This window comes from Lepidochelys kempii, chromosome 7 (genome assembly GCF_965140265.1).
Source record: "Lepidochelys kempii isolate rLepKem1 chromosome 7, rLepKem1.hap2, whole genome shotgun sequence".
Lineage (NCBI taxonomy): Eukaryota > Metazoa > Chordata > Testudines > Cheloniidae > Lepidochelys > Lepidochelys kempii.
In genome coordinates this window covers 82,477,172-82,504,488 of record NC_133262.1, presented here as the reverse complement: position 1 = coordinate 82,504,488, position 27,317 = coordinate 82,477,172, and the positions used below count along the sequence as shown (strand labels likewise).

Sequence of the window (27,317 nt, the reverse complement as noted above, 5' to 3'; positions counted from 1 at the left end):
AGCTGCTTTAACAAACCAAATAGATAGCAACAGAATTTCTTACATTTCTGCGTTTTATGGCCTCTCTTAGCATATCAACAACATCCTCTCCTTCACAGTCTGTTGCCTTGAAACCTTTTGTCCACTCCACAAGCGCTCCCTGTAACAGAACAGCAACAAAAATGACAAATGGAGTTGGATGTGAATCCTGTGCACTGAATGGGGCAGCCTCCTGTGGACAAAATAGTATGTAAGCATGTAGTTAACAACTGTATCATTTGCACAAGGGGACTGAATTAAGGTTGCACAGGTAATCTACATTCTGGCATTTCCTAACATTTGAGTGCTTGACTTTTGCAAACTTAGTAATGTTCTTTTAATGTAGTTTTTTATGTATAATATGTTTTTGGCCCGTGTAAAACCAAACTTCCACTGTGCTTGAGACTCAACTGCTGTGTGGAAATGACTCCACTTGCAGAGGTGGATTTACCATGCAACAAACAGTGCAGTGGCATGGGGCCCCCAATGATGGGGGGCCCCCAATATGCAGGACAAATCTCATTTGACAACCTGCCCCCAAGTCCTGGCCAGCAGTGCAGCAGAGCTCAGGCAGGCAGACTGCTTGCCTTCCATGGCTGGTGGCCGCACGCCGCTCCAGGAAGTGGCCAGCTGCTGGCACATCTCTGTGTGCCCCTGGCAGGGGGGAGACAGCTCTGTGCGCTGCCCTTGCCACAGGCAGTGCACGGAGACCCGCTTCCCTCCTCCCCACAAGAGGCGCACAGACGTGCCAGCAGTGCAGCAGGGCTAAGATGGCTCCCTGCCCACGCTGCCTCCCTCCCTCCAGGGGCACGAAAAAATGAAAAATGCGGGGGGAGAAGAATGTTCTTTTTCTTGGCTGGGTCCCAAGGCGGAGGGCCCCAAAAATGAAGCTGTGCACAGGGCCCCACTAACTCTAAATCCACCACTGTCCATTTGGTTTGCTGTTGACAGCTTTACTCCATGGTTTATTCAGATTCTGAACCACAAACAGTGGTTCAATTTGTCAAGTTATGTTCCTAAATACTAGACATTACCAAGGTGTAGCTTGTTACCGAAACAACGGAGACACAGTTAGACTGGAAGAAGATAGCCTTACATATGCCATTATTATTTGACCACTAGTGGTTCCTCAAGATTCCCGCAGTGTGTGTTGTGGTTTCCCCAATAACAGGATCATCATCATGAGGGTCCAGAAGTTTCACCATCACCTAACAGATATGTTACTCTTCATGCTGGTCTAAATACCCTGTCTGCTATCCCTCATCTTATCAGACACAAGAGCCATTGGAGCAATCAACCAAGTAGCAGCAAAAGCTGAAATATTCTTTCTTTCTACTTCTTTGAGACGCATTCCCTTCCCACCTACTTCCTTGCAGGTAATCACCTGTTCCATCATTTGTGAGTGAACTATGAGAAGAATTATATTTATTGTAAATAATTAAGCAGTCAACTTAATGAGTTTTAAGAAATTTCCTTTGCAAAATTTCAGCTCATTTGATGAGTAATACTGCGGATTCTTATCTAGGTTACCAAGTGATTTGTTTTAACTCGAAGATAAATAATCTGATCCCACTGATGAAGTTTTGAAGTTATGCTAAAAATAGCTAGCTTTCCATTGGGCAACCAGTATTATACAGACTGCTCAATATGAATCAATGACAGTTTTTGAATGATGTTGAAATCATAGCTGTTAATTACACCAAGTTTTAAAAAAACAAGATGAATTTAAGATAGAAAATTCTTGTCATAGGAAGAGACAATACAAACCGGCCCAGAGTGTGCAAGCCCTGACTCAGATTTATAGCTCATAAATAATCTGTCATTTTGGCTGCATTCATTTTCTTCACTCACTAATTTGCTTCATATTTGAAAGGCAGAGTGATAAATAGTTCTCAATTATAACCAAGTCCTTAGGCTGAAGTTCCGATGTGTGTGGTTGGGGTTTTTGTTGTTGTTGCCTTTTCTTTTTCTTTTCGTACAACAGGTTTAAAATAAACCAAGCATTGAATCTCCTTTCAAATTTTTGCAGAGTCTAAGTGTCAGATCAGAGCACAAAGGGGGAGGAAGTATCATGAAAAGCTGCTTTGATGATCAATCAAAATTCAACCCTTTGCTGTGAATGACTAAGTTCAACACTGCCCACTGGTGCATCACAAAAAGGAATAAAGAAAGCGTGAAAGTAGACAGAAAAAAGGATATTTGCACTCAGTTGCACACTTCTGAAAACACTCTAAATCTGTAGCTGAAAAATTATAATTAGGAGACTAATCTCCATTGGTATTATCGATCCGAAGGACAGCAAGAGATTTCTGACCCATTAAAAACATACAAGATCATTTAGTAGTTATCATGGCTTGTTCTTCTTGCTCTGTAAGTAGCCAACTGGCTGAATAAGCTGATATTCAGTATGAGTAAGGGTGGCAAAATCTGACAGTGTATATACTTAGAATATTTATGTGTGTTTATGGTGTTTTCTTCATCTCTATTTTATGTGAGGCAATTAATAAGTCTAAGGATCTGCCCTGAATCTTATTTAAAACCTTGTAAATCCTTGCTTGTAAAAAATATACATTTTTAAATGCTGGATTTAAAAGAAGGGTTTCTGCGTTAAATGTCTGAACGGAGACTAGTTAAAAAAAATCCATCAAAATGATCCAGCAATTTTCTAATAGGAATTAGACCTACTGTAGCTGTTCGACACGGTTTTGTGTTGCAGTCCTTACCTTATCAATGCTAGCTTGCCTGCAGGGGAAAGAGAACGTGAAGCCCAAAGGGAGACGTGCACCTTTAATTCCCATGTACTCCAAAAAATCTGCTATGCACTGGACAATGTGATCAAAGAGCTGGAAGAACAGAAGCAGTGTGTAAAAACCAGCACACATTTAATGGACAATAACATGGCAAAAATAATAACCGGTTTGGACGTTACCTCTTCCCCGGTTCCTTGCATAATTTCCAAAGGAATGGCAAAGATTTTATTGTACATTCTCACAGATTTTCTTCTCCCACTTCTAATTTTCACAAGCAGAACTCTGAAATTTGTTCCCCCAAGATCAAGTGCCAGGAATTTTCCTTTTTCTGTATCAGAGAAACAAATATTTTTTTCAGTGCTTCTCAACAGTTAGACATAGTACATCTGTCTACTCAGAACATGCAAGCTAAGGGAGCCATTACAGCACACCATAAATACTGGGTAAGAGCTGACCGGGAACTCAAATTCCCATCCTGCAGAAAATTCCCAAGTTTAAATGGTGTTCCGAAAGGGAATGGGAAATAAAATATCAAAATTTCTGTAGAATGGGAATTCCAAAAATTTGTTTAGAACCTTTTAAAAACATTTCCAAGGCTTCCTGAGCTTCCGGGAGCCCCAGCAGCCTGCCCGGTTCAAGGAGCCTGGGAGCCAGGATTCTACAGGCTACCAGGCACCAAAGAGCTAGGAGAGCCTGGAAACCTGCCTGCAAGGCAGCCTGCCACAGAACCAGGGACTTTGTCAAGGCTGTCAAGTAGCCGGGAGCTTGGAAGCCCTGGTAGACTAAACTGCCACGGGGTCAGGAGCATTTCACGAGACATTTAAACTCTGACAAATTGGCAATTTCCAACACAAAAATGTTCCAGAGGAAAATGTCCAACCATCTCTACTATGTAACCTTAGATTTTTGGGTGCCTAGCAAAGACCCTTACCTGTTCCATCCGGCGTTCCACAAACATAAGTTGGTAACATTTTCACTGTGGCAGTTGCATGTGTTTCTTTCTTCAGTCCATATTCCAATTCTTCCCTCATTTTATTTTTCACTTCTATAAGATTCTCCTCAGAAAGTTCAAATGATGCTAGAATCTCATCAATTTGTTTGCGCTGAGATACCAGTCTGCATGCAACTGCAGTTACCATGGCTGCTCCCTTCCCACTGCCACTTTCAGAGAGAAGAAATCGGACATCGCAGTTTGGGACCAGTCTTCTCACAACCTTATGCAGGCGTTTAGGATATCTAGAAGAAAAATCATTGCCTTAGACCCTTGCAAAATATTGTGTGTGTACTATACATCTAGAATAAACACACAAAACTTCATAAGTACAAAAGCAGAATTAGCTAAATGCAACTTCAGAAATTAGGAGGGGGAATGGGTGTGCAACTCTTGTTTTCTGGTTATTGGCACTTTCAGTTGTTACTGTAGGTGAGAAGGAATTATTGGCAATATCCCCCATGAGCCAATCCATACAAATAGGCTATAACGAAATTACACCTTCAAGTCTTGCTATATTGGCGAGTTCAAGTGGGAAGATGATCCTGGGGGGAAGGGAGGCCCCTATATGACACACACTGGGGAGGGTGTAGAGATAGGCCTTAACCAGACCAGTTACAACTTGCCACCTTCTCCATTTTGTGGAAATGTAGGTGTAGATTCAGAGCCAAGCTTTGAATTCAAGCCCTTCTTTCCATAATGTGTGGACTCTGAACACACTAGAATTTGGGTACGCTTGATTTAGATTAGATTCTGGATCCAAACTTCTCAACTCAGGTACATCTCTAGTTAAGAGGGAACGGTGCTACAGCTAAGAAACCAAAGGTTCAAAATAAAGAAGTGAATTAGGATAGAAAATTAGTTTGAAAATTCCGTGTGATATATCATAAGAAAATGTATTTTGTTGATTGTTTGGTAGAGGAGCTGTTTTTATTTGTTTGTTTTACAAAAACTTTTCATCCTGATAGATTTCATGTTCAAGTATCGTCTCAGAAAAGTGAATGTACACAAGACATGTAGTAAATGTCTGTCCCCTCCCCCGATCTAATGCTCATAACCTTTGCTAAATAACACAGACAAAATAATACAGCAGCTAGGCAGCTTACTTACTGAGGGTGTGTTTTATACAGAGTTCCATCCATTCCAACAGTAGTTCTCAGTCGTACAAGTTTTTTATTTTCTCTAAGACGGGTCAGTATTGCTGCTAAGGCAGCAGCACAGAGATTTGCGGAGCGGAACGAAACGATGGTGCACACATGCTGAGCAGCAATGCAATCTTCTTCAGAAGGAGTCAGGCCCAGTTCCATCAGTATCTCTTTAGTGTTTTGGAGACCTTCTTTACGCCTAACACCAAACAAAGAAACATACATTAACCTATATTTAGAACAATTGTGTCCGGTTGTGATTCTCAGAGAACAACACAGACTTAGGTCACAAGAGATGAGGCAATTTCCTGAGAGCACGGGTTCTATGGGCTTCATATATTACTAGTGGTCCGCAGATGATTTGCTTCCAATCTTCAGTGAGCTGGCTGATTACAGGTTGATATCTTCTCCTGTCCTTTTTTCATTTTCTTAAGGTTTCTTGCCATGAATCAGGTTGTCCAACCAAATAAAATTAGAAAGTCTCAGAAGGCCTGATGTAGCTCTAATGAAAGTCAATGAAAAGATTCCCATTAAGTTTAATCAGAGTTGGCTTGACCCTTGAATAAACAGGGGAGGGCAAGTTATGTTTAACAAACATTAAACAGGTTGCTCCTTTTCTGTATCACTTTCACCCTTGTCTGCATTCTCAGGTTTTAGATTACTATTAGAAGAAGAACTGGAGCACTGCATGCTAATATTCAAGACAAAATGCTCTGTTTTAAAGAAAAATGTGCATTTGTTGCTTTTCCCTTAAAGAACACCATAAAGTCATGGTCTATTTTGTGGTTGGAATATGGCTGATGTTTAAAACCGAAACACCAAAAACAGAGTTTTCAAACACTACAGACAGTCATCAATGACATGGGCTGTCTGCAGATCCATAATGCTCTTTATCCAACCTTATAAACCCAAACATAACAACAAGTATGAATACGTAAAGCCTTCCATTTTTCTGAAACACTGAAAACAGCTCAGTGGATCTACATATATGGTCAGGTCTCTCCATTTGTTACATACGATAAATAGAACACATTTAAATAGTTCAGTGTGTGTTTGCTTCTGTATTACTTTATTACTGATTAAAAGACCAGTTTGGTCTGCTAGATTCTCCCGTTGATTCTAGCACTGAATTGATTTGAGCAGAAATTCGATCATCAATCCAGGATCAATCTCAACAATCAATTTCAAATATTTGCATATTATAATGGCATGGAAGATGACTAGTTGCGCTTATGGAAAGGCTAAAAAGTGATTACTGAGGAGTGTTTTTAAAGCTCTTACTTTTCCATAGCAGCGACATGTTTTGTCTCAATCTTGCCCTTAGTACGGATAGCTGTTGATATCTTGCCATTGAAGAGCAGGCCTTTCTTTGCCATTTTTAGAAGAACAAGTCTTACAAGTTCTCCTAAATACAATCCACTAATCATCTTCTCAAACCTGTTAGTGAATAGAAGCAATGGTTACACTCAAGAAAGATATCTAGGCGTCATCATGGATAGGTCTCTGAAGATATCTGCTCAGTGTGCAGAGGCAGTCAAAAAAGCTAAGAGAACATTAGGAACCATTAGGAAAGGGATAGATAAGAGAGAATATAATAATGCCACTGTATAAATCCACGGTACACTTACACCTTGAATACTGTGTGCTTTTCTGGTCACCCCATCTCAAAAAGATACATTAGAATTGTAAATAATACAGAGAAGAGAACAAAAATGATTTGGGGTATGGAAAAGTTTCCATATGAGGAGAGATTTAAATGCCTGGGACCATTCATCTTAGAAAATAGAAGAAGGGGGAGAATATGAAAATACTTAGTCCTGCCATGAGTGCAGGGACTGGACTAGATGACCTCTCAAGGTTCCTTCCAGTCCTACGATTCCATGATAGAGGTCTATGAAATCATGAATGGTGTGGACAAAGTGAATAGGTAAGTGCTATTTACTCCTTCACATAACGCAAGAACTAAGGGACACCTGATGACATTAATAGGCAGCAGGTTTAAAAACAAACATAAGGAAGTACTTCTTTACACAACACACAGTCAACCTGAGGAATTCATTGAGAAAACTATAACTGGATTCAAATCTGAATTAGATATGTTAGTGAAAAATAAAGTCCATCAACAGCTATTACCCAAGATGGTCAGGAATGGAACCCCATGCTCAAATCTCCACTTGCCAGAACCTCATACTGGACAACGCGGGATGGATCACTCAGTAATTGCCCTGTTCTGTTCTTTCCCTCTGACGCATCTGGCACTGGCCATTTCAGAAGACAGGATACTGGGCTAGGTGGGCCATTAGTCTGATCCAGTGTGGCCACTCTTATGTTCTTATATTCTTATAGACAAAAACACCAAGGAACCTAAGTGAATCTAATTCTTTCTACAGATCACCAGAATTGCTATATGTTTAAAAGGTAAAATGTAATTAAGCCTTCATAAAAGTAAATACCAGCAACTCTCTGTATTTTAAACTGGTTATTAACCATCATGGAAACCATATTAAACATGATGCATTTCACTCCAAAGGCTCTAACAAGTAATAGTGCAGGAATTGCACTTTGATAAAATGATGCATTTCTGGAATTAAAAGAATAATGTGAGGGGAAAACATCAGATTACCAGCCTTTCAAATGGTAGCAGTTAAACTTGGGTGTGTATTTTCTTTCAGTGACACAAGGACAAAGCAGGTATTCCTGTGTTATCGCTTCTTAAGCAATGTATTAATATATTTGCAACCCAACCATTAGGAGGAGCTTAGATGAAATACACTTTTAACACAGGTTTCATCTATGTGCATTGGGGTCTCCTCTTTTGGACACCTACAGGGTGACATACAGAGAACACTTTAGAAGGTAGTGTATAACAGAGAAGCAGTTTTCAATGACTTGACCTTGCATGGGAACTCTTGGCATTCATAGTGAATGAGTGGACTAATAGAGGTTACACTAATATTCCTAATTCTGTCACTGCTGAGGAGCTATCCCCACCTCTATCCTGTGGTTTCTCATTAACATGCAAGTAATTTAAGAAGAACACATGCCAGGTTCTCTCATGAAGAAAAATTATAAAAATCAGCCTCACTTCCTCATTTTACTCCATCACAAAATGACAACAGAATTACTGACTAGTAATCATGTAACATTACTGGTTCCTTTGTGGGGATAGGTGGTGAAATCCTGACTCCATTGAAGTCATATCAATGGCAAAACTCCCATTGACTTCAGTGGGGCCAGAATTTCACCCAGAGTCTCCAACAGGACCCTTCCAGCTGAAATAAAAGGAAACAGAGTTGCAAAAAATGATCCACAATGCATGAGGTCTGTGGCTTCCAAGTCACACCATGCAGCTTGGGGTGCCCCGGCCGGTGACGGCTCACAGCAGCAGTGCGGCACAGCCATGTAAGAGATCCCACCATCAACTGGTAGGTTACAGAAAGGAAGGGGATCTTAACTGAACTGGTCCCGGGAATGTTTTGGGGATGGATGGATGGAGGCTTGAGCCAGCTTCCATCATGACTGAACTAGTTCACCTAACCCTACTTCCATTCCCAATGGCTCTATAGCTCAATGTATGCTCGGTAAACAGACTCAAAATGTGGAGACTGTCACAGAAAGCCTCATGTTAGTTGGTGAGGGAGGAACAATACTTACAGTTGTTTTCCAGGATTGATAGATCCCAAGTCAATCTCCCTGTCAAACTCAGTCCTGAGATCATCCAGTGACCCATCATCTCCAAATGCTCCCCACTCAGTGTTAATGCACATCCTCCCCTCATCACCTTCCACCAGATCAATGTTACTCATTTCTTCCATGTAGCAGGCATTTGTGCCAGTTCCTGAGTGCATCAGACGGAAACAAATTTCCACATGAAGAATTAATTGAAAATGCATTTTAGAATTAGATTCAATATTTTCTTTACCAGAAAATGTACTTTCATTAAGTTGCATATTATGCTATACAAAACCTTCTGTGTCTGAAACCTGTTAAATAACCATTGAATATCAAGGAAATAGTGAATGAATGAAATTAACTGAATAGAAGGGCTGAATCCTTCAAAATATTTGTGCTATTTCATATTCACTCCTATATGATACTTTAAAAAAATAAAATTGGGAAAATGTGAAGCAGACATGTTATGAAAAGAGTATATGATTCTTGTTGGGAAAGGTGAGAAGAGGTTTTCCATCTCTGAACAAAAAGATATGGATCTTCTATATCATTAGCAGAAACATTTATTATGTAGGCCAGAATCTCCTGAAAGAATTGAATAGAAACACAATTACAGCCTCCTTTATTATTTGATGATATATCTGCATATGAACAGGATGGAAATTCCTTTACCATTATGGACTTCTCACTTCCTGACAATATAAACAATATCATTTTTAAGCATGATTGTTGCAGTCATCAAAAGGCTAGAAAATACTAACTGTAATGAAACATTTTCCAAACAGCTGGCAAAAGGAGCTGTTCACTGTGGGTCTGACCCCAAGAGCTCTCCAATGTCTCAGGACTTGCCAATATCTTCGTGTCTTTATTTTTTCTTAACAGAACTAAATATATACATGCAGAGATAAAATTTTAGGATATATTGAATTGTCCCAAGGTTAGGCAGAAGAAGTCACTAGAAGACAGACAGACAGGCAGGCATCTGTGTAAGAATAAGAGTAAGTAGAAGTACTCAGGAAGTGATCATTTGTAAAAGGTCCCAGGTAAAATAAAACAAGCCAAGTAACTTCTTTTTAAAATATCATCAATTTGCATACAAGATGACAACACTCATTTTATTGATTTGGGACTACATTTTTTCAAGCCAGCTTTAACCAAGCCATTTTTTTTTGTAGTTGCAATTTTTTGGATATGCAGGTAGTGTTACTTAAATGTTTACATTCCACTTTGTATCCAAAAGTGAGAGACTAGTGCTTAAAAATCCAATCTTTTATGTTTTTTATTTTCAAATAGTTTAATTTTTGAATTGTGAAGTTGAAAATGCCTCCCTGCCCCAGATTTGCTAAAATCATAAGCCTGCTTTTTCAACCCTGCTTTAAGAAAATAAAATTACCTATTATGACACCAACTTCACAGCGCTGATCATCATATCCACAGGTCATCATTGTTCCCACAGTATCATTTACCAGTGCTAAAACATCTACATCAATATCCTAAGAGAATAAAGACCTCTAGTGAATAGAAAAACATTTACACCCCTCCTTATAGTTAAGTAACCGTGTTTAGACACAAAATTGACTAACTTCTAGAGGGCCCAATTTAACAATGTGACTAAGATTAATTTACTTCAATAGGATTTAAGCATATGCTTAATAAGGATGGATTTAAGAACCTGCATAAGTGCTTTGCTGAATCAGGGCCAGAATCTTCAGTTGTTCTCCCATTTCCACCAGACCTTAGTCAAGAAGTTAAAGGAAAACAAAAGCTCCAGTTTTGATGCGATGGCACCAAAGATCACCATGCAAATCACTAAGAGCCAGATTCAGGTATCCTTACTCATGTGAAGTAGCACCTTATTTCTTGCATAGCCCCACTGAAGCCAAAGGGAAGCTGGGGGAGTAAAGAGCTACTCAACCTAAGTACGTACACCAGACTCCGGCCCTAAGTAACAAACATTCATGTCAGAGCTGCACAGGTCCTTGCTGATGTCAGTGACACTGATACACAGACAGAACAAACGAAAAGCAGAGCTGGGGTTTTTTGCCAGGTTAGAAACAGAGAAATATAGTATATGCTAAAAGGAGGTCAGCACACAATTTTTTTCATATTTTGTAAATGTTACAAGGGATAGAGAAGGTGTAAAGGAAACTAGCTTTTTAAAGTGCCACTGAATACGTATAGGAGAATGCTAAAAATTAGGTTTTAACTATGTTTCATTACTAATTTTAAAATGTAATCAATCATCCCATAGTTAGTACTTTTTATTACAAATACAGCAAAGTCAAGCACAAATAAACTATCCTTTAAGACTGTAAAAATATGTAAGCTAGCCTTCATTATCAAATATAGGCTATTTATTTCTATATGAGGAAATTATCTTATTCTATTTATTATTAAGACTTCTTCACTATAAAACTTGCCTTATGCTTCCTGAGGGCATGGCGCAGAGAGCTGACCACATCTGTCTCCTGCACTCCTCGTACCTTAAAGTACTTTGTCCAGGAAAGCAGCACACCCTTTAAAAATATTCAATCTATGTTACAACTTCAAAAATAAAGTTTAGCATGAATAAATACAGAGGCAGTAGAAAATAGAGTATATTCTATCATTGACTTTTGGAGAATTTCACTGCCACTACTGCATATGTAAGAATTTCAGCAGAAGTAGCGGAATCACCCATTGGCAATCCACTGGGACGCGGAGTAAAGGTCTTTTCATACAAGCAGCCTTGTCAACTGTAGCCATCACCAAAAATACTACAGAAGTGGTCAAAATAAGACTCCGATCCTGTTAACAATTATGCACGTGCTTCACTTTAAGCGTGGGTAATCCTATATACCTCAATGGCCTACTCACATACTTAAAGTGAAATATGTGCATAGCCTTTGCAGTGTCAGGGCCTAATACACTAACTTATTATTGTAAGAGAGGTGGCAAAAAACAGGCAATCAAATAAAGGCAGTTATTGCAGCTTCTGCTCCCACCCCCCATATGCTATCTGATTATTTCAACCGTGTGCCCCTGGTATTTCAAATCTCCTATAAACATACCAAACAAGAGGGATTAAAATATAAGCCTGCTTTATAGCACAGAAATACAATGCCTTTTGAAATCCATGTAGTATTTTCTATCAGCTGAGTAGATTGTTATTTAAATTGACACACAAAAGAAGAGTTTTAGTTAACTGCTCCAGTTGCATTGAAATATAAAAATTAATCCTTGAGATCTACTTCAGCACATAATTGTGATTCCCACCTCTTCCTCCTGTAGGTTTATAACACGATGCAGAGTGTGAAGGGTGATACGAAACTTGGTTGAACTATGAATATTTTTCTTCCTCAGAAAGCCACACAAAGGTTACTTTTTCCTACACTACTATATGTTAACAATCCTTTCAAAAATTCTCTCTGAGATCTACTACTATTACAATAATGTTTTTTTTTTAATCTTACCTCTTCTAATTTAGTCTGTATGCAAGGAAAAGAAAATGTAAACCCAAGAGGGAATTTCTTATGTTTTATGTTTTTGGTCTCCATGAAATCTGCCAGACAGTCAGCGACATAATCGAATAGCTGTATAGAACAGAAAGAACAGGACAGATCAATAGCATCAATTATATTCAACACAGAAAGCAACTCCACAGAGAAAAATGCACCACATACTTCTGTTCCATTCCCATGTGTGATCTCCTTTGGGGTTGGGTAGAACTGACTCTCCATTTGAACATTCTGCTTCCCATCTTCAGACACTTTCACCTTTAAGACTCGAAACTTGGAGCCACCAAGATCTAGAGCAAGAAATTCCCCCTTTTCTGCAATAAAAACAATAAAGGTTACTTACTATTGCAGCAGTATACAGCAATGTGAAGTGTGATCTGAAGGCATATTTAAGGTAAATGCTTGGGATAATGAATGTACATTATTAATCATTTGGAGCAGAATTGTTGCCAGTAGCTAAAAGAATCAGAGTGGTGAATTCTTTAGCTCTTCACTAGATTCTGCAATGAAAATAAGGACCCTTGCAGAGTGTGTTGTGAATAGTTGTAGGCCATATTGGAAATGCCATCCTATTGAAAAAAATCAGCAGAATGACACACGTGCTTCAACTTGGACACATGGTTAAGTGCCTTCCTGAACTAGGGACCTAGTGTCAAGTATAGGGTGGGATGATGTTCTCACCTTGAATTTGATACAAGCGGATATATTCCACAAAGGGGATGGAGGAGAAATTGCTTGTGTAATAGTTTGACATTCAGCATTTAACTGTATTATATATTTACTGTCGCCCTTGCTTTTGTTCATTCTTCTTTCCCTTCCTTAGCTCCATTGTTCTGAATAGCAGCAGAAAGACATGATCAGATAGGTGGAGGGCCAGTGCAGTCCCTCCCCTAACAGGCTGAAACTACATAGGCCATATTGGGTATGTCTACTCTGCAGCTGAGAGCAAACCTCTCAGTCCAAGCAGACAGACTCCTGCTAGGGGGCTCAAGCTAGAGCACTAAAAATAACAGTCCGGACGTTGCAGTGAAGGCTGCAGCTCAGACTTTCAAGCTTACCCGACCCCCTTGGCTTCAGAGCCCGAGCTGCTGTTTTTAGTGCACTAGCTCAAGTCCCACCAGAATGAGTCTATCTACCAGGGCTGGAGGCTTGCTCCCAGCTGCAGCGTAGACATACCCATTGTAGGGGGAAGTGTCATCTTCCCCAAACAGCACTGCCTGCAGCGCTCTATCCCACTGACAAATATTCTCCAAGAATTCTTCTCTCCCCAGAACCTTCACATATGAAATTTCAACAAAAAATGAATTTTTAAAAGTATTAAAAAAATTTATTTTACTTTAAAATGTACTTTATTTATTGTAAAGTAAGTTGTTTTGGAGGAGCTTGGAAGTTAAACTTGGCCTTATGAAACCATCATACAGCTAGAGCTGGTTAAAATTCACAGCATAGACATTTAATTTAAATTAAAAACCTCTATTTGTCCCCCCTTCTCTCACTCCCTTACCCACAGGAAGAAAAGGAGTACTTGTGGCACCTTAGAGACTAACCAATTTATTTGAGCATAAGCTTTCGTGAGCTACGGCTCACTTCATCGGATGCATACTGTGGAAACTGCAGAAGACATTATATACACAGAGACCATGAAACAATACCTCCTCCCACCCCATTCTCCTGCTGGTAATAGCCCATCCAAAGTGACCACTCTCCCTACAATGTGCATGATAATCAAGGTGGGCCATTTCCAGCACAAATCCAAGTTTAACCAGAACGTCTGGGGGGGGGGGGGTTCAGGAAAAAACAAGGGGAAATAGGCTACCTTGCATAATAACTTAGCCACTCCCAGTCTCTATTTAAGCCTAAATTAATAGTATCCAATTTGCAAATGAATTCCAATTCAGCAGTTTCTCGCTGGAGTCTGGATTTGAAGTTTTTTTGTTGTAAGATAGAGACCTTCATGTCTGTAATTGCGTGACCAGAGAGATTGAAGTGTTCTCCGACTGGTTTATGAATGTTATAATTCTTGACATCTGATTTGTGTCCATTTATTCTTTTATGTAGAGACTGTCCAGTTTGACCAATGTAAATGGCAGAGGGGCATTGCTGGCACATGATGGCATATATCACATTCGTGGATGTGCAGGTGAACGAGCCTCTGATAGTGTGGCTGATGTTATTAGGCCCTGTGATGGTGTCCCCTGAATAGATATGTGGGCACAGTAGGCAACGGGATTTGTTGCAAGGATAGGTTCCTGGGTTAGTGGTTCTGTTGTGTGGTATGTGGTTGTTGGTGAGTATTTGCTTCAGGTTGGGGGGCTGTCTGTAGGCAAGGACTGGCCTGTCTCCCAAGATTTGTGAGAGTGTTGGGTCATCCTTCAGGATAGGTTGTAGATCCTTAATAATGCGTTGGAGGGGTTTTAGTTGGGGGCTGAAGGTGACGGCTAGTGGCGTTCTGTTATTTTCTTTGTTAGGCCTGTCCTGTAGTAGGTGACTTCTGGGAACTCTTCTGACTCTATCAATCTGTTTCTTCACTTCAGCAGGTGGTTATTGTAGTTATAAGAATGCTTGATAGAGATCTTGTAGGTGTTTGTCTCTGTCTGAGGGGTTGGAGCAAATGCGGTTGTATCGCACTAAGGTGCCACAAGTACTTCTTTTCTTTTTGCGAATACAGACTAACACGGCTGCTACTCTGTTACCCACAGGAGTTTGTGTAGCCGTATGTGACCTAAACTCCATGCCAGACTGAGATTTTAATGGCTTTGACCTTGAAAAGCAAGCCAGAAATATACCTCTGTAATTCTATGGGCTGATAGCATGAAGGAAAGGAGATAAACTGGATTAGTCAGTACACTATGACACTAGTCAGAAAATTAAGAGCTGAATGACAAAAATGAATGGCGTGCTGTTAAATGAGAGCTATTTCAAAGAGTGAACCTCAAGGTGCAGCTATTCTGAAGGTTAATTATAACAGCACACTTGAAAATTTAAACAAATTCCAAGTACTCAGAATCTTCCAGAAGTTTTGTCTGCAGAGAAAGCTGCTCTTTTCCAGCAATCAATGGAGAATTCGGGGAGAGTGCAAAAACGGCATTACACAAGACATAATTTGATGGTAAGGTACGTCAAAAGGTGACATATCAACAAGTCCTTGACACCAGAGAGAGAGAGAGACTGTTGTCTGCCAGGAGAAACTGCTTAGGGTTGGCCTTGAGACAAGTGAAGTTTTGAAACAGTAATGAGATAATTGTTGAAATCAGATATCCCCTGAAGCCACTTTGGAATTTCAGGAAGGGCTGAGCGTCATTTTAGCTGTGAAAAGCCAAGGGATAACAGGACTTACTCCATGATTTACTTTTCTGTTTTGGTGGTTGGGATACATAGCGAGCTCTAATTTCCAGCAGGGTGACTTCGAAGGGTTATGTACATACACTAGTGTACAAGACCCCTCAAATGTCCCTCATTTCAAGGGGCAGCACTGATCTTAATCCCACAGTTATCTATGTTCCCTCAAATTTGCTCTGTTCACTTTTATGGTTGAAAATTATCTATCACCAGAAACAAAGAGCCGTGGAACTGAGGCGACGGGAAGCAGGGTTTCTCACATGAAAAGAATACAGCCCCACATCATTTTAAATTTCTTGCATGAATAATTTGTGTCCCCCATTTTGGGTCTGTAACTGGGTGGCTTGCTCTCAGGTTGTAGAGCCTGGGGCTAAGCCAATCCTGATTAAGGATGAGCCCCACATGAGAGGGCTCAGGTGATTCCATTATAAAGAGCAGCTGGAAGCTGTATGGGGGGGGGGGGGGATGCTCAGAGACAACAGACTCTGCTAGGAGCGAGCAGGTTCCAGCAGAGTCCTGGCATTCTGGACTAAGAGTATGTCTACACAGCAATTAAACACCTGTGGCTGGCCCAGGTCAGCTGCCTCAGGCTCTCGGGGCAGCCACTCAGGCACAGACTGGCACCACAGCTCTGGGACCCCTCCCCAGCACAGGGTCCCAGAGCTCTAGCTCGAGCCTGAACATCTACACCACAATTATACACCCCCACGAGCCCAAGTCAGCTGACCTGGGCCAGGCGCAGGTTAGACATACCCTAAGACTCCAACCAGGAAGGTCTAGAAGTCACCTGCTAATGCAGGAGAGACCCTGAGCAGGCAAGGAAGAGCGTGAAATCTTTCCAGCCAGGGAGGCCTGGGAGTAGGAAGAGAAATGTCTGTTTGTGGGATTTGAATTTGGGATTTTGAGTTATTTTCTGTGAATAAACCCAGACCCCACAGCGGGGTATTTAGACCTCAGAAAAAGTGTGTGGAGTCCGTGTCAGGAGCCCTTTGAGGGAGACATTATTAGCAGACACCACAGAGGCACCCCTGGCCACAAGGGGCTATGTCACACCTGGAGGGCTGCATTTGGGCCTTGGCAGGTTGAGAAGCACACTTGTTCAGGGGAGAGACTTCACCTTTCATTAAGCCCATTACAGTACTTACTGGAAAATAAAGAGCTTTACTATGCATGCTGGCTAAAACAAATAGCAGCCAACCATGACACAAACCAGCAGGAGTCTCATCAGGATGTTTGAGAGGGAGACATTTAACTGATTGGGTCGGGCTTTAGCCACCCAAATCCTATTAGCATTAATAGGAAGCAGGCAGCTGAAACTGTGCAGGAAACTGAAAATCAGCTCTCAGAAATGTAGGTAGAGTTTGAAATTTTCCATAATAAACTCTGATTTGAAGATGCAGCCCTTTAACTATTGTGTGTGGCAGGGGGTGAGGGAGGGTATTCAGAAGCTAAGGGTTTGGTGGATCACCATGAAGTTGAGTGAACCCAAACCTATGCCTGCCTTCCAGAAGGAGGTTCTCCTGCTCCACCAGGCAGCAGCTAGCCCTCTCCTGCCACGTGAGCATCACAAAGCCAATATCTGCTAAAGGGAATCTGCTATGGCTGGCTTCTGCAAACTAACAGAGCTGCTTTGGTGGGTTCAGTCTCCTTTGTCTGGTCAGTTCAATCATCATTCTGCATGTCTCATTAGGGACTGAAACACAGATTACCTCTTCAGTCAATTTGTTTGCTAGTGCGTGGTTGATTTATTACTATTGCTGGAAATGAGGATTAATTCCATCAAATATAACGGGCACTTTCCTGACAGATTATATAGACTGTGTTGGGGAAAGCTCTTTCTGTGTTCTGTAATTTTCACAATGTGGAAACATGTATTTTTAGAAATAAACAGAGGTACAGAAGTCACTGTCGGGAACCAAACTGCGGAAGGGCTAAGTAGCCATGTCAGGAAATCATGGATCCATGGGGGGACAGGGAGTTATTAGAACTTCAATACAATAGCTGGGGTTTAAGATGAAGGCTCCAGCCCTGCAATGGGGTTCACTCCATCCCCCGTGTCCACTCCAAGCTCTGTTGAGTTCTGCATGCAGCCACTTGCAGGATCTGATTATACTGCACCATTCTGGCATCCATGAATTTAAATATTTTTCCTCTTCTATATCCAGAGGAAAAGCATCGTTGCCTAAAGTTATACACATCCTCAAAATGAAAACTTCATATTGTTTTCAAATTGCATGGATGTTACTGACCTGTAGAGGGTCCCCTCATCCTATTTAATCACCGGTCCGGTGTTGGTTTGAGTTTAGCTTCGCACCAGTGGCTAAGACTAGATTAGTATTTTTGTATTCAGTAAGATGAAGGTTTTTAATAGCTAGCTGAGTGTTGTCCTGGTGAAAGCAAAACACACCCACACAAAGGCATTATACATATTCATGTCATCTGACAGCACATTGTACCTGAAAAATATTAGGTGTGTTTAGACATTTTTGTTAATGACCCACAATTATCTTCTCCATGAACGACAACTACTCTAGAAGGCCATTTAGCACGTTTAATATTAATCCCCGGTCTTCTACAGTCCCTGCTGTGCTGCAGCTGAGCATGAACATCCCCTTGAAACCAAGGGAATGTGAGAATGTACCTGCACAGCTCAGCTGAGTTGTGTTGTGCTTGGAGCAAGGAGCAGCTTGTCATAGCCTAGTTGACCCTTCACGGGGAGAGAGGCCTCAGCCCCAACCGGGACAGTTAAATCACCTTCCAAGGTAGAGAAAATGGGTCACGGGACCCAATTAGGCCTCTGGGATAAAAAGGGGAGAGGCCTGGCAGGTGGGAGAGAGAAGACACCAGAGGAAGAAGCAAGCTCTGAGAACTGCTGCTCACTGGAGAGCAGGAGCACCCCCAAAGGAGCCCAGGAAAGACTAAAGAGAGCCTGAAGGACTGAAAGCCACTGGCTCCAGTGTCAAGGAGTGGAATCTCTCTTGGACTATCACAAATGCCCCTGGGACGAGGGATATGGGACTCCTAAACTAGTGAGACTAAGGGCTAGGACTGTGGGAGATAAAAGGAGCTGTAGCAGATAAAAGACTGAATAAATAAAGATCCCACAGAAGGGAATCTTATTGTAAAGATTCTGGTCTTAGAGTCAAGAGTTATTAACCATTGCAAAGAACCAAGAGGGAACGGAGGGCATGGTACCTGCAGGGCCACCCTAGGGCACAAGGGGACACTCTGGGATGGCACCCACCTATCCACATAGCTTGAGACTGTTCCAGAGCTCCAAATTCCAAATCCAAGATGCCTGGACATATTTCATTGTAATCCATCAATTCTTTAAACCAAAGAAAAAGTAATAATGCACCAGGATCACTCACCTGACCCATCAGGAATCGACCGTACAAATGTTGGCAGCATTTTTACGGCAGCTGTTGGGTGTGTGTCTCTTTCCAGGCCCTTCACCATCTCTGCTTGGAAGCGCGTCATCACGTCAAGTAATACATCATCAGAAAGACGCATGTGGTAAAGGAACCTGTCAACCTGAATCAGGACATTGAGAATATTATTTATAATGATGAGGTAACACCTAGGGACCCTGGCCAAGGATCAGGACCCTATTGTGCTACGTATCTCACACACACACACACACACAAAAGATAATCCCTGCCCCAAAGAGTTTACAATGTAAGTACATAAGGGATGATTTCTCTCTACTCGAAGTCACTAGAGCAGGATTTCTCTCACGCTCCCACTATCATTAGCGTTCAGTTACACAGAAAATGCTTCCTATATACAACCACTAATCACAGGAGTTTGGTGCAGTGTCCTGAGCACAGAGCTTAGGACCAGGAACTCCTACATTCTAATCCCAAGTCTGCAGCTGACTTCTGAATAACCTTGGGCAACTCACTTCACTACTCTGCCTCAGTGTATGTCTGTAAAATGGAGATGATTGTATGTACCTCACTTTCAGAGGTGGGAGAAATAGTTAAATGTTTATAAAGCGCTTTGAAGTTAAGCACCCTACATACATGTAAAATGGTTATTTACACTGATCCTCTGATTCTGAGATTTTCTATGACATCAGCTACAGTCATATGATATAGGGTTAGCCTGGTCCTGTCCCATTGAAACCAATAGCTACATTTCCATGGAATTCAGTGTAAGCAGGAGGATGCCCTATATAAGAAATGCTTCAACCTATAAAATCTATTTGTAAAGATGTTTAACCCAGTGTTAACTAATATTGTTTGTGACAGTATTTTACTATTTGTCCATCAGAAACAGTCTGGCCTGTTCAATGGAAGATCCCAAGTCTTGGAGTTACACTGCTCTAACCAGATATCAGCTGTTTTGTGCAATTTTTTTTCTCTTATATACATGTGTTTGGGCAACGAACAACTGAATAGGAATAAAGACTTTAGCCATGTCTACATTACAGGGACTATAGTGGCATAGTTACAGCATTGTAGCAATGTTGGCATAACCCTGTATCGTAGACGCCGTCTGTAGTAACAGAAGACTTTTTTCTGTTGCTGTAGGAATACTATCTCCCTGAACAACAACAGCTAGATTGATGGAAGCATTCTTCCCATTCACCTAGTTGCCCCTACACCAGAAGTTAGGGTGGCATAGCTCACGTATATGGATTTTTCACTGAGCACCATAGTTATGCTGACCTACATTTTAAGCGTAGACCAGGACTTTGTGAGAACTTAGGTCTCCCCACCCAGGACCAATTGATTCACCAATTCAAGAGTCTCAGGCAGTAGTCAAAAATTACTTACACTTGAATAGATTTGTGAATTTTTCAGAAGAATTAGGTGTTACTGGTGCTATTAGCTAGTCCTCTGTACCCAACTTGGCAAACTCCCCATCTCTCCCTTTCACCACCCTTTTTAAATCCTTACCTGGTCTCCTGTAGCTGCTCACATCCAGCCAAGCACACCTATATCTTTTGCCTATATTTGCTGCATGAGTGGTGTGATCAAATCCTTACCAAGTATGTAAGGGGAAAGTTTGTGGCTTTAAAAAACAGAAAAAAATCAGCCTTAAATTTTAATTAACATAGGACTTTAAAAATTAAGAGAAACATTTTACTGTGTGTATTTTAAATTTATCTCTGGCCTGCTGAACTATAATACATATTATTTCTTATGTGTGCTATACTGATGGCCTTTGTGTTGTTTAGTCATCATATTTGTTTTGACCACATTAAAATATTTCTACATTGTAAAGAGCAATGTTTCCAGTTAAAGAATGCCAAACGTAGGTAATCCAGCTGATGTTTGTACACACACACTTGCAGTTATGAATGTTACAAGGAAGGGTAATTTTACATTTGTACCATTATACATATCTGAGTTTTCAGAGAAGGAAGATTATCCTTTGATAACTTGAAAGGCTGCATCTATAAACGTCATCTCAACCCAACCCTCTATTGACTTTCCTTGTACACTTTATGTATTACATAGAAAGAACCACATTAAACACAACATTCAGGCTGCAAAGCCAAGCACTCAGAAGTTAGGAAATGCTAAAATTAAGATTTTCTGTGCCACTTTAATTCAACTCTCTTCTACACATGCATTATGATACCATCTTTAATTCCCTGACCACATACTTTTTTCACCCCCCATGGTCCCCTGCTTCATTCAGTGCAAAGAATGGACACTACTCACTTATAGCTTGTCTACACTTGAAACACTAGTGTCATGCAGGTTTCCTTTGAGAACAAGGACTGATAGTTCAGACACAGTGATCGCTTTGGGAAAACACTTCACTTTCAAAAGAGGAGGGTGGGAGCTTAAATTCATAACTCTGCTAGACACTAAAAATGGACTGAGCAGAGACATTGGATTTATGGGTTATTACAACTATCCATAATCCACTAACCCCCTCTTCTTGCCCATGACTGCAGAGGTGTTCAGAGACTACTCTACCTTGAAAGGTAGAACGTGGCTAAATACTTCTGCTAAACAACCTGTTCCACCTTGCATTTAGCTCTGACCTTCAGAGTACCTTTCCCAGACAAAAACAGCAGCTCTGTGTGGCTTGAAAGCTGGTCTCTCTCACCAACAGAAGTTGGTCCAATAAAAGATATTACCTCACCCACCTTGTCTCGCAAACACTAATGAATCTATTTTCACTCTATTCTTGTGAGTTAAAGCATTACCATTCCCTATTTTACAGATGGGAAACTCAGGCACGGTGATATTAAGGTCAAGAGTACACTAATTTTGAGTGCCCCAATATAAGATACCTATGGCCTGACTTTTAGAATTTTATAGCACTATCTATGTTCAAAGCACAGCTCCATTGACTTCAGTTGCAGCTGTGAATACTCAGCAGTTCAGTAAACCAGACCTGATTGTCTCAGTTCAGGCACCCAGAAAATGAGATGCATACACAGTTATTGGCCATCTGTGTATTTGGTTTAAATAACTTGCCCAGCATAACACAGGAACTCTGTGGCACAGGCAGGGATAGAAGTCTATTTTCTGGGGTGGCATTCAACAGCCTTAACCATGACACTTGCCTCTCTCCCCGTCCACTGTTCTGTCTCCTTCACTAGATACCTTTTGCAGTTTCTGCAACAAATGAGGCAGGGGTCCTACAAACAACAGCCTCATTCACTACACATCGCTAATTCACTCCCAGAGCCCCATCCATCCTGTTCACTGAATGAGAACAGGATACTGTGGAAAAAATAGTGTGTGAACACAATTAAAACCTCTGTGCATCATAGGTGCCGACTCCGTGGGTGCTCCAGGGCTGGAGCACCCATGGGGAAAAATTGGTGGGTGCTCTGCACCCACTGACAGCTCCCCGCCCCCTGCCCCAGCTCACCTCCGCCTCTGCTCCGCCTCCACCTCCTCCCCTGAGCACGCCATGGCTCCCCCTAGCTCCCAGGGTTTGCTGCCGCAAAACAGCTGTTTCGTGGCAGTAAGTGCTGGGAAGGAGGGAACACGGTGCACTCAGAGAAGAGGCGGGTCCGGGGCGGGGATTTGGGGAAGGAGTCCAATAGAAGTAGGGAAGGGGCGGAGTTGGGGCAGGGACTTTGGGGAAGGGATTGGAATGGGAGTGGGGCAGCGGCAGAGTCAGCGTGGGGGGGTTGAGCACCCACTGGCGCTGGGAAAAGTTGGTGCCTATGCTATGCATTATATTGACACCCACATGGATCTTTAGTAGGGTTAGAATCATTAGAACCACTGCACAGATCTCCACCACCTGTCCTAACAGAGTAACTGAAAGCAGTAGTAGGTTGGCATCCTCTGTGTGGGCCAGTCACTAGAAAATGAGCCACACGTTTCGCCAGTGGAGTTCATAGATATTTGCTGACTGCAGAAGAATGCTGACTCACAAACCCTTGATACTATTCCAGATTCAGAAGGGACTGTGTTCTAGTGGTTACAGATGCTTATGCCCCTCTCCTGCTCCATTTGCCCTCATCCCTCTGCCCCACCCAACATCTGGCCCATCTAGCCCTGGTTAGTGTTCCCACACCACTCAGCTTCCTATCCCAGTTCCCCTCCTTCGCTCCACATACCACTCATCCCCCTCAGTTGCTCATTGCAGTCCCCACTCCCATGTCCGCCATGCCTGCAGGTGAGGCCGTGCATCCCTCTGCATTCCAATTTACATTGATTAGGAATCAGCTTAAGTGAAACTAAAATAAGTTACACAAACCAAAACTTGAGGATCTACCCAGGTGCTCTCACTGGTTTAATGAACACAGCAAAGGAAGAGTCTGTCATTTGTTTATATAGATTCCCTGCTTTTGCAGAGTCTCTTCCAATTCTACCAGGGTTGATGGTTTGTAAACTAATTTGGTGCTGGGACCACATTTCTGTGCTTGTGCAGAGGTGTCAGAGTAATAGCACAGCATTACAAGCAGAAGTCTGACTGTTTATACACAGAAAGGGCTTGGCAAGGCTGTAGAGGATCAAGCTCCCTCCCACTCCGACACTTTCACCATTCCTTGGCTCCCAGTGGAAGGAACCACTTTCAGAGTAAAGGTTTACTCTCCTTGACCAGTGAAATCCAGGCTTTTCTGAACAGTCAACCAACAAGTGTGCTAAGCCTTCCCCCACCCCTCTTCAGCTTCTAAAATTCATTTCCAACTTACCTTGCTAAGTTACATATTTTTGTACCACAGAGCAGAGCCACTGATTACAGCACAGGTGGGTTGTATCCAAAGGCCATCTCAGCCTTGCCTATGACACCATAACCATACGATTTAAATAGGACCTAGTGCTGTGAGGTGCTGAATGATGCCTGGAATGGTGAGTACTGAGCCAATGGGAGCTGAGTGTGTTATGCTTGCTCATATTAAAGAAGTTCTGTATTAAAATCACAAATGAGTTTGATTCCCCATAGTTTAAATTCCAGGGTATTACTAATTAAGAGGTCTCTTGGTTTTTGGTACTGTTTCTCTCCCTCTGTGTGACACTTGCAAGCTGCTAATTGTGTTAGTATATCCTAAGACAGAGTCTGTTCTCAAAGCAATTCTTTGTAACAACTACTCCTCACACAGAGAGAGACACAAAGCGATACTTTGTAACAACAGAAACAGCACACAGACTCCCCGCCCTTTTGTTGTATTCATCTCGCTTTGTTAACAATTGTGATTAAAATAGAGATAGAGATAGAGATAGAGGATGTATGTGGATGGATGCTTGGTGTGGATAATAAATGAATCATCAGGGAGGTGCCAGCCTAAGAATCCGATGTCGATCGGCCAAAGAAGGCATCAAGTGGAAACAACCAGAGAACCCCCGGAGGGCAGACTGGAATCCACCCAACAGCCTCAAGGATGGGAGTACCGAAGAACAAGATAACATCTGGCAGCACAGAGCCGTCAGGAATGTGCTATCTGCTGATTGATTCAGCAACAGCATGATGAAGCAATTCCCATAGACTGGCATAGGAAGAAATTCCTATAAAAATAGACTCTAAAAAGTGAGAACTTTGGGGTCTGATTCTGAAAACCAACTTCCAGGAGCATCAGATGAGCATCTGACAAGGCCCTGCTCCCTCCTCATGTCCAGGCCACCTGGCCAGTGGCTTGGCATGAGCAACTCTAAGGCTGGTAACTATGATAACAACCTTGCAGAACCTGTGCGTGTGGGTGCGTATGTGTGTGTGTGTGTGTGTTTGTATGAATGAATGTGAGAATAAATATGAGATTGAATGGAATGTTATAGCTATAACTAACTGCTTACTATGATTCTTTCTGTATTCACAATAAATGTGGCATTTTGCCTTATTCCCTTTAATAAGATCCTGCTGGTTTTTATTTTATTGGTATAACAAGTGTGTTCCATTTCTCAGAGGAGCAGGGAACCAAAGGCTAATTTCTTTTCCATCTTTGGAGTTGTCTGTTTTAAACTGCAGTCCTACTTTAGCTGTCTGAGGTGTTTCCTGGCCATTGGCCATGAAAGGGGTTCAACAGTGGAGATTGGGGAGTGCTTGTACAGCTTGCTTCATGTTGGTAAAGTAATGATGAGCCACTAAAAGGCAGTTTTATTTAAATGGGAGTGGGGATAGATTGGCCTGTGCTATCACCAGATATCTATATTTGCATGGACCAACTAAATTACTCATTCATGGTCCCATTTAAAACGAATGAGCCAAAATTATCCAAAGCACACAGATGAAAACCCAGATAAGAAACAGGCAAATCTATCAGGTGCAGCGAGGACCTTGGGAATAAATTTAGAAATTTATCATCTAAACTAGAGATTGCTGAAAACATTATATTGAAATATGTTTCAAGATAGAGAACTGGCCTTTTCCCTTTAAGGCACTTCCATCTATATCTCTCTCTCTCACACACACACTTTTCTCCAGAGAGGCTGATAAGTCTCTGACAGAACTATCTGAATAGTGATCCAAAAGTTATTACATCTCTCTTTTTGCAGAGGTTATCTCCTGATCATCTGCTGCCTTTAGAAAAAACAGATTTAGAGGTGTGTGTACGTGCACGTTCGGCTTAATGTGTATTCTGGTTGCATTTTCTCAGGCTCAGTTTGGACAATCACCTCGTTTAGCTGCAGACTGTGGGCAAGTATAAACCCTTTAGGAGCTTCTGCACTTAAGATAAGTGAGCCCTTCAAAACAAAACATTCCAGAAAGACCAAGCAGAGCCTTCTGTGATCTCTAAACTGCTTTACAACCAAAGCAAGGTCATACCATTAAGTGGTTTGATTATAAAAAAATCAGGAGGGAGAGGGATAGCTTTGAGCATTGGCCTTATAAACCAGGGTTGTGAGTTCAATCCTTGAGGGGGCTATTTGGGATCTGGGGGCAAAAATTGGGGATTGGTCCTGCTTTGAGCAGGGGGTTGGACTAGATGACCTCCTGAGGTCCTTTCCAACCCTGATATTTTATGATTCTAAAGATAGGGACCTTCGTAAGAGCAGAAAAATCTCTATAGAAAGTTTTCAGAGGAACAGCCGTGTTAGTCTGTATTCGCAAAAAGAAAAGGAGTACTTGTGGCACCTTAGAGACTAACCAATTTATTTGAGCATGAGCTTTCGTGAGCTACAGCTCACTTCATCAGATGTTTACCGTGGAAACTGCAGCAGACTTTATATACACACAGAAATCATGAAACAATACCTCCTCCCACCCCACTGTCCTGCTGGTAATAGCTTATCTAAAGTGATCAACAGGTGGGCCATTTCCAGCACAAATCCAGGTTTTCTCACCCTCCACCCCCCCACACAAATTCACTCTCCTGCTGGTGCTAGCCCATCCAAAGTTATGATCATGAAAAAACGTTGGAACACAAACTGAGGATTATCACTGACCAAGGAGAAAATCGGAGCGTTAGGGCTGCTTGTTAAGATATGGGCAGCATGTTACCCATTGCGCTGTCCACTCATCCTCTCTTTCTGAAAGGAAGGAAGGACATTGAGAGAGCACCCAGCAAGCCCTTCCAGCATAAGGCATTCTGTTTTTCTTGGGGGGATGGGGGGGGACGACACACAACCTTGTTCTATTGCTGGACTAGTCCAGTGGTGGGGCTCACTTATGGGGATCTTGACTCATTTCCTCTTGCTCCTTTACTTAACAGCCTACTCTTGCTTCTGGTTTGCTCATGTATCTTAACAGCCATCCTTCCAGCTGATTAGAGAGAGTGGCAACAACAGGGCCCAAAGGGAGTCCAGTGGAGATCCCCCTTGGCCAGAGGCAGGTGGCCACAACATGAGGGTGAGGTGGTGTTAGGTCAGGAGGTGGGAAGTCAGACATTTGACAGAGATGCAGATTAACTCAAGGAGCATGCAAAGTGTGTAAGGGTTTTATGCTGCAGTGCCATGAGCCCACATACCAGCACTTTGCCAAGAGACTAGACTTCGCTATCTGCTGTGTGCCCAAGGCAGGGCACCATCAGCTAGTTTATTTGCACATCAAAAGCTTAAAGTCTGGTCTGTCTAGGACTTTGTTAATTAAAACTCAGATTTGTAAACATCGATCATCAAATATCTTGGCTGAGATTTTCAAAGCCAGCTAGATCTAGACATAAAAACTTTCCCAATAAAGCAAATAGGAGCTGTGTGTCCAAATGCCCCTGGGCCCGATCCAAAGCCCATTGCGGACAATGGGTGTCTTTTCATTGGTTTCAGTGAACTTTGACTCGGAGCCCAGTTTTGAAAACCTCAACCTCATTGTCTAAATCAAAGTGATAATGCAATCCAACAAGAGTGCAAGTTTCTCATACTATGCTTCATTACAGCAGTATGCCGGAAAGCGCTTTCTTTTTGAACATTTTTAAAAAGAAGCCTCAGAGCTAACATTGCAGTCTTCCCTTATTGAAGATTATTCACACATTCACTATACAGGGAGTTTTGTTTCCTAGCGCTAGTCTAAGTTTATCAGATCTGAAGACTACATGAAAATAGGACTG

General features: G+C 41.8%; 1 protein-coding gene across 1 annotated transcript in view; it reads right to left on the bottom strand.

Annotated features, from left to right (window-relative positions):
* Positions 1-27,317, bottom strand: part of HKDC1 (hexokinase domain containing 1) — a 37,413-nt gene that overhangs the window by 8,468 nt on the left and 1,628 nt on the right. Inside the window, exons 2-13 of the mRNA XM_073353509.1 lie at positions 18,784-18,946; positions 12,239-12,387; positions 12,029-12,148; positions 10,997-11,092; positions 9,970-10,069; positions 8,559-8,742; positions 6,186-6,341; positions 4,870-5,103; positions 3,700-4,004; positions 2,948-3,096; positions 2,742-2,861; positions 44-139 (exon numbers count right to left, since the gene is read on the bottom strand). Coding sequence (XP_073209610.1) covers positions 44-139; positions 2,742-2,861; positions 2,948-3,096; positions 3,700-4,004; positions 4,870-5,103; positions 6,186-6,341; positions 8,559-8,742; positions 9,970-10,069; positions 10,997-11,092; positions 12,029-12,148; positions 12,239-12,387; positions 18,784-18,946 — 1,872 coding nt within the window. The remainder of the gene's footprint in view (positions 1-43; positions 140-2,741; positions 2,862-2,947; positions 3,097-3,699; positions 4,005-4,869; positions 5,104-6,185; positions 6,342-8,558; positions 8,743-9,969; positions 10,070-10,996; positions 11,093-12,028; positions 12,149-12,238; positions 12,388-18,783; positions 18,947-27,317) is intronic.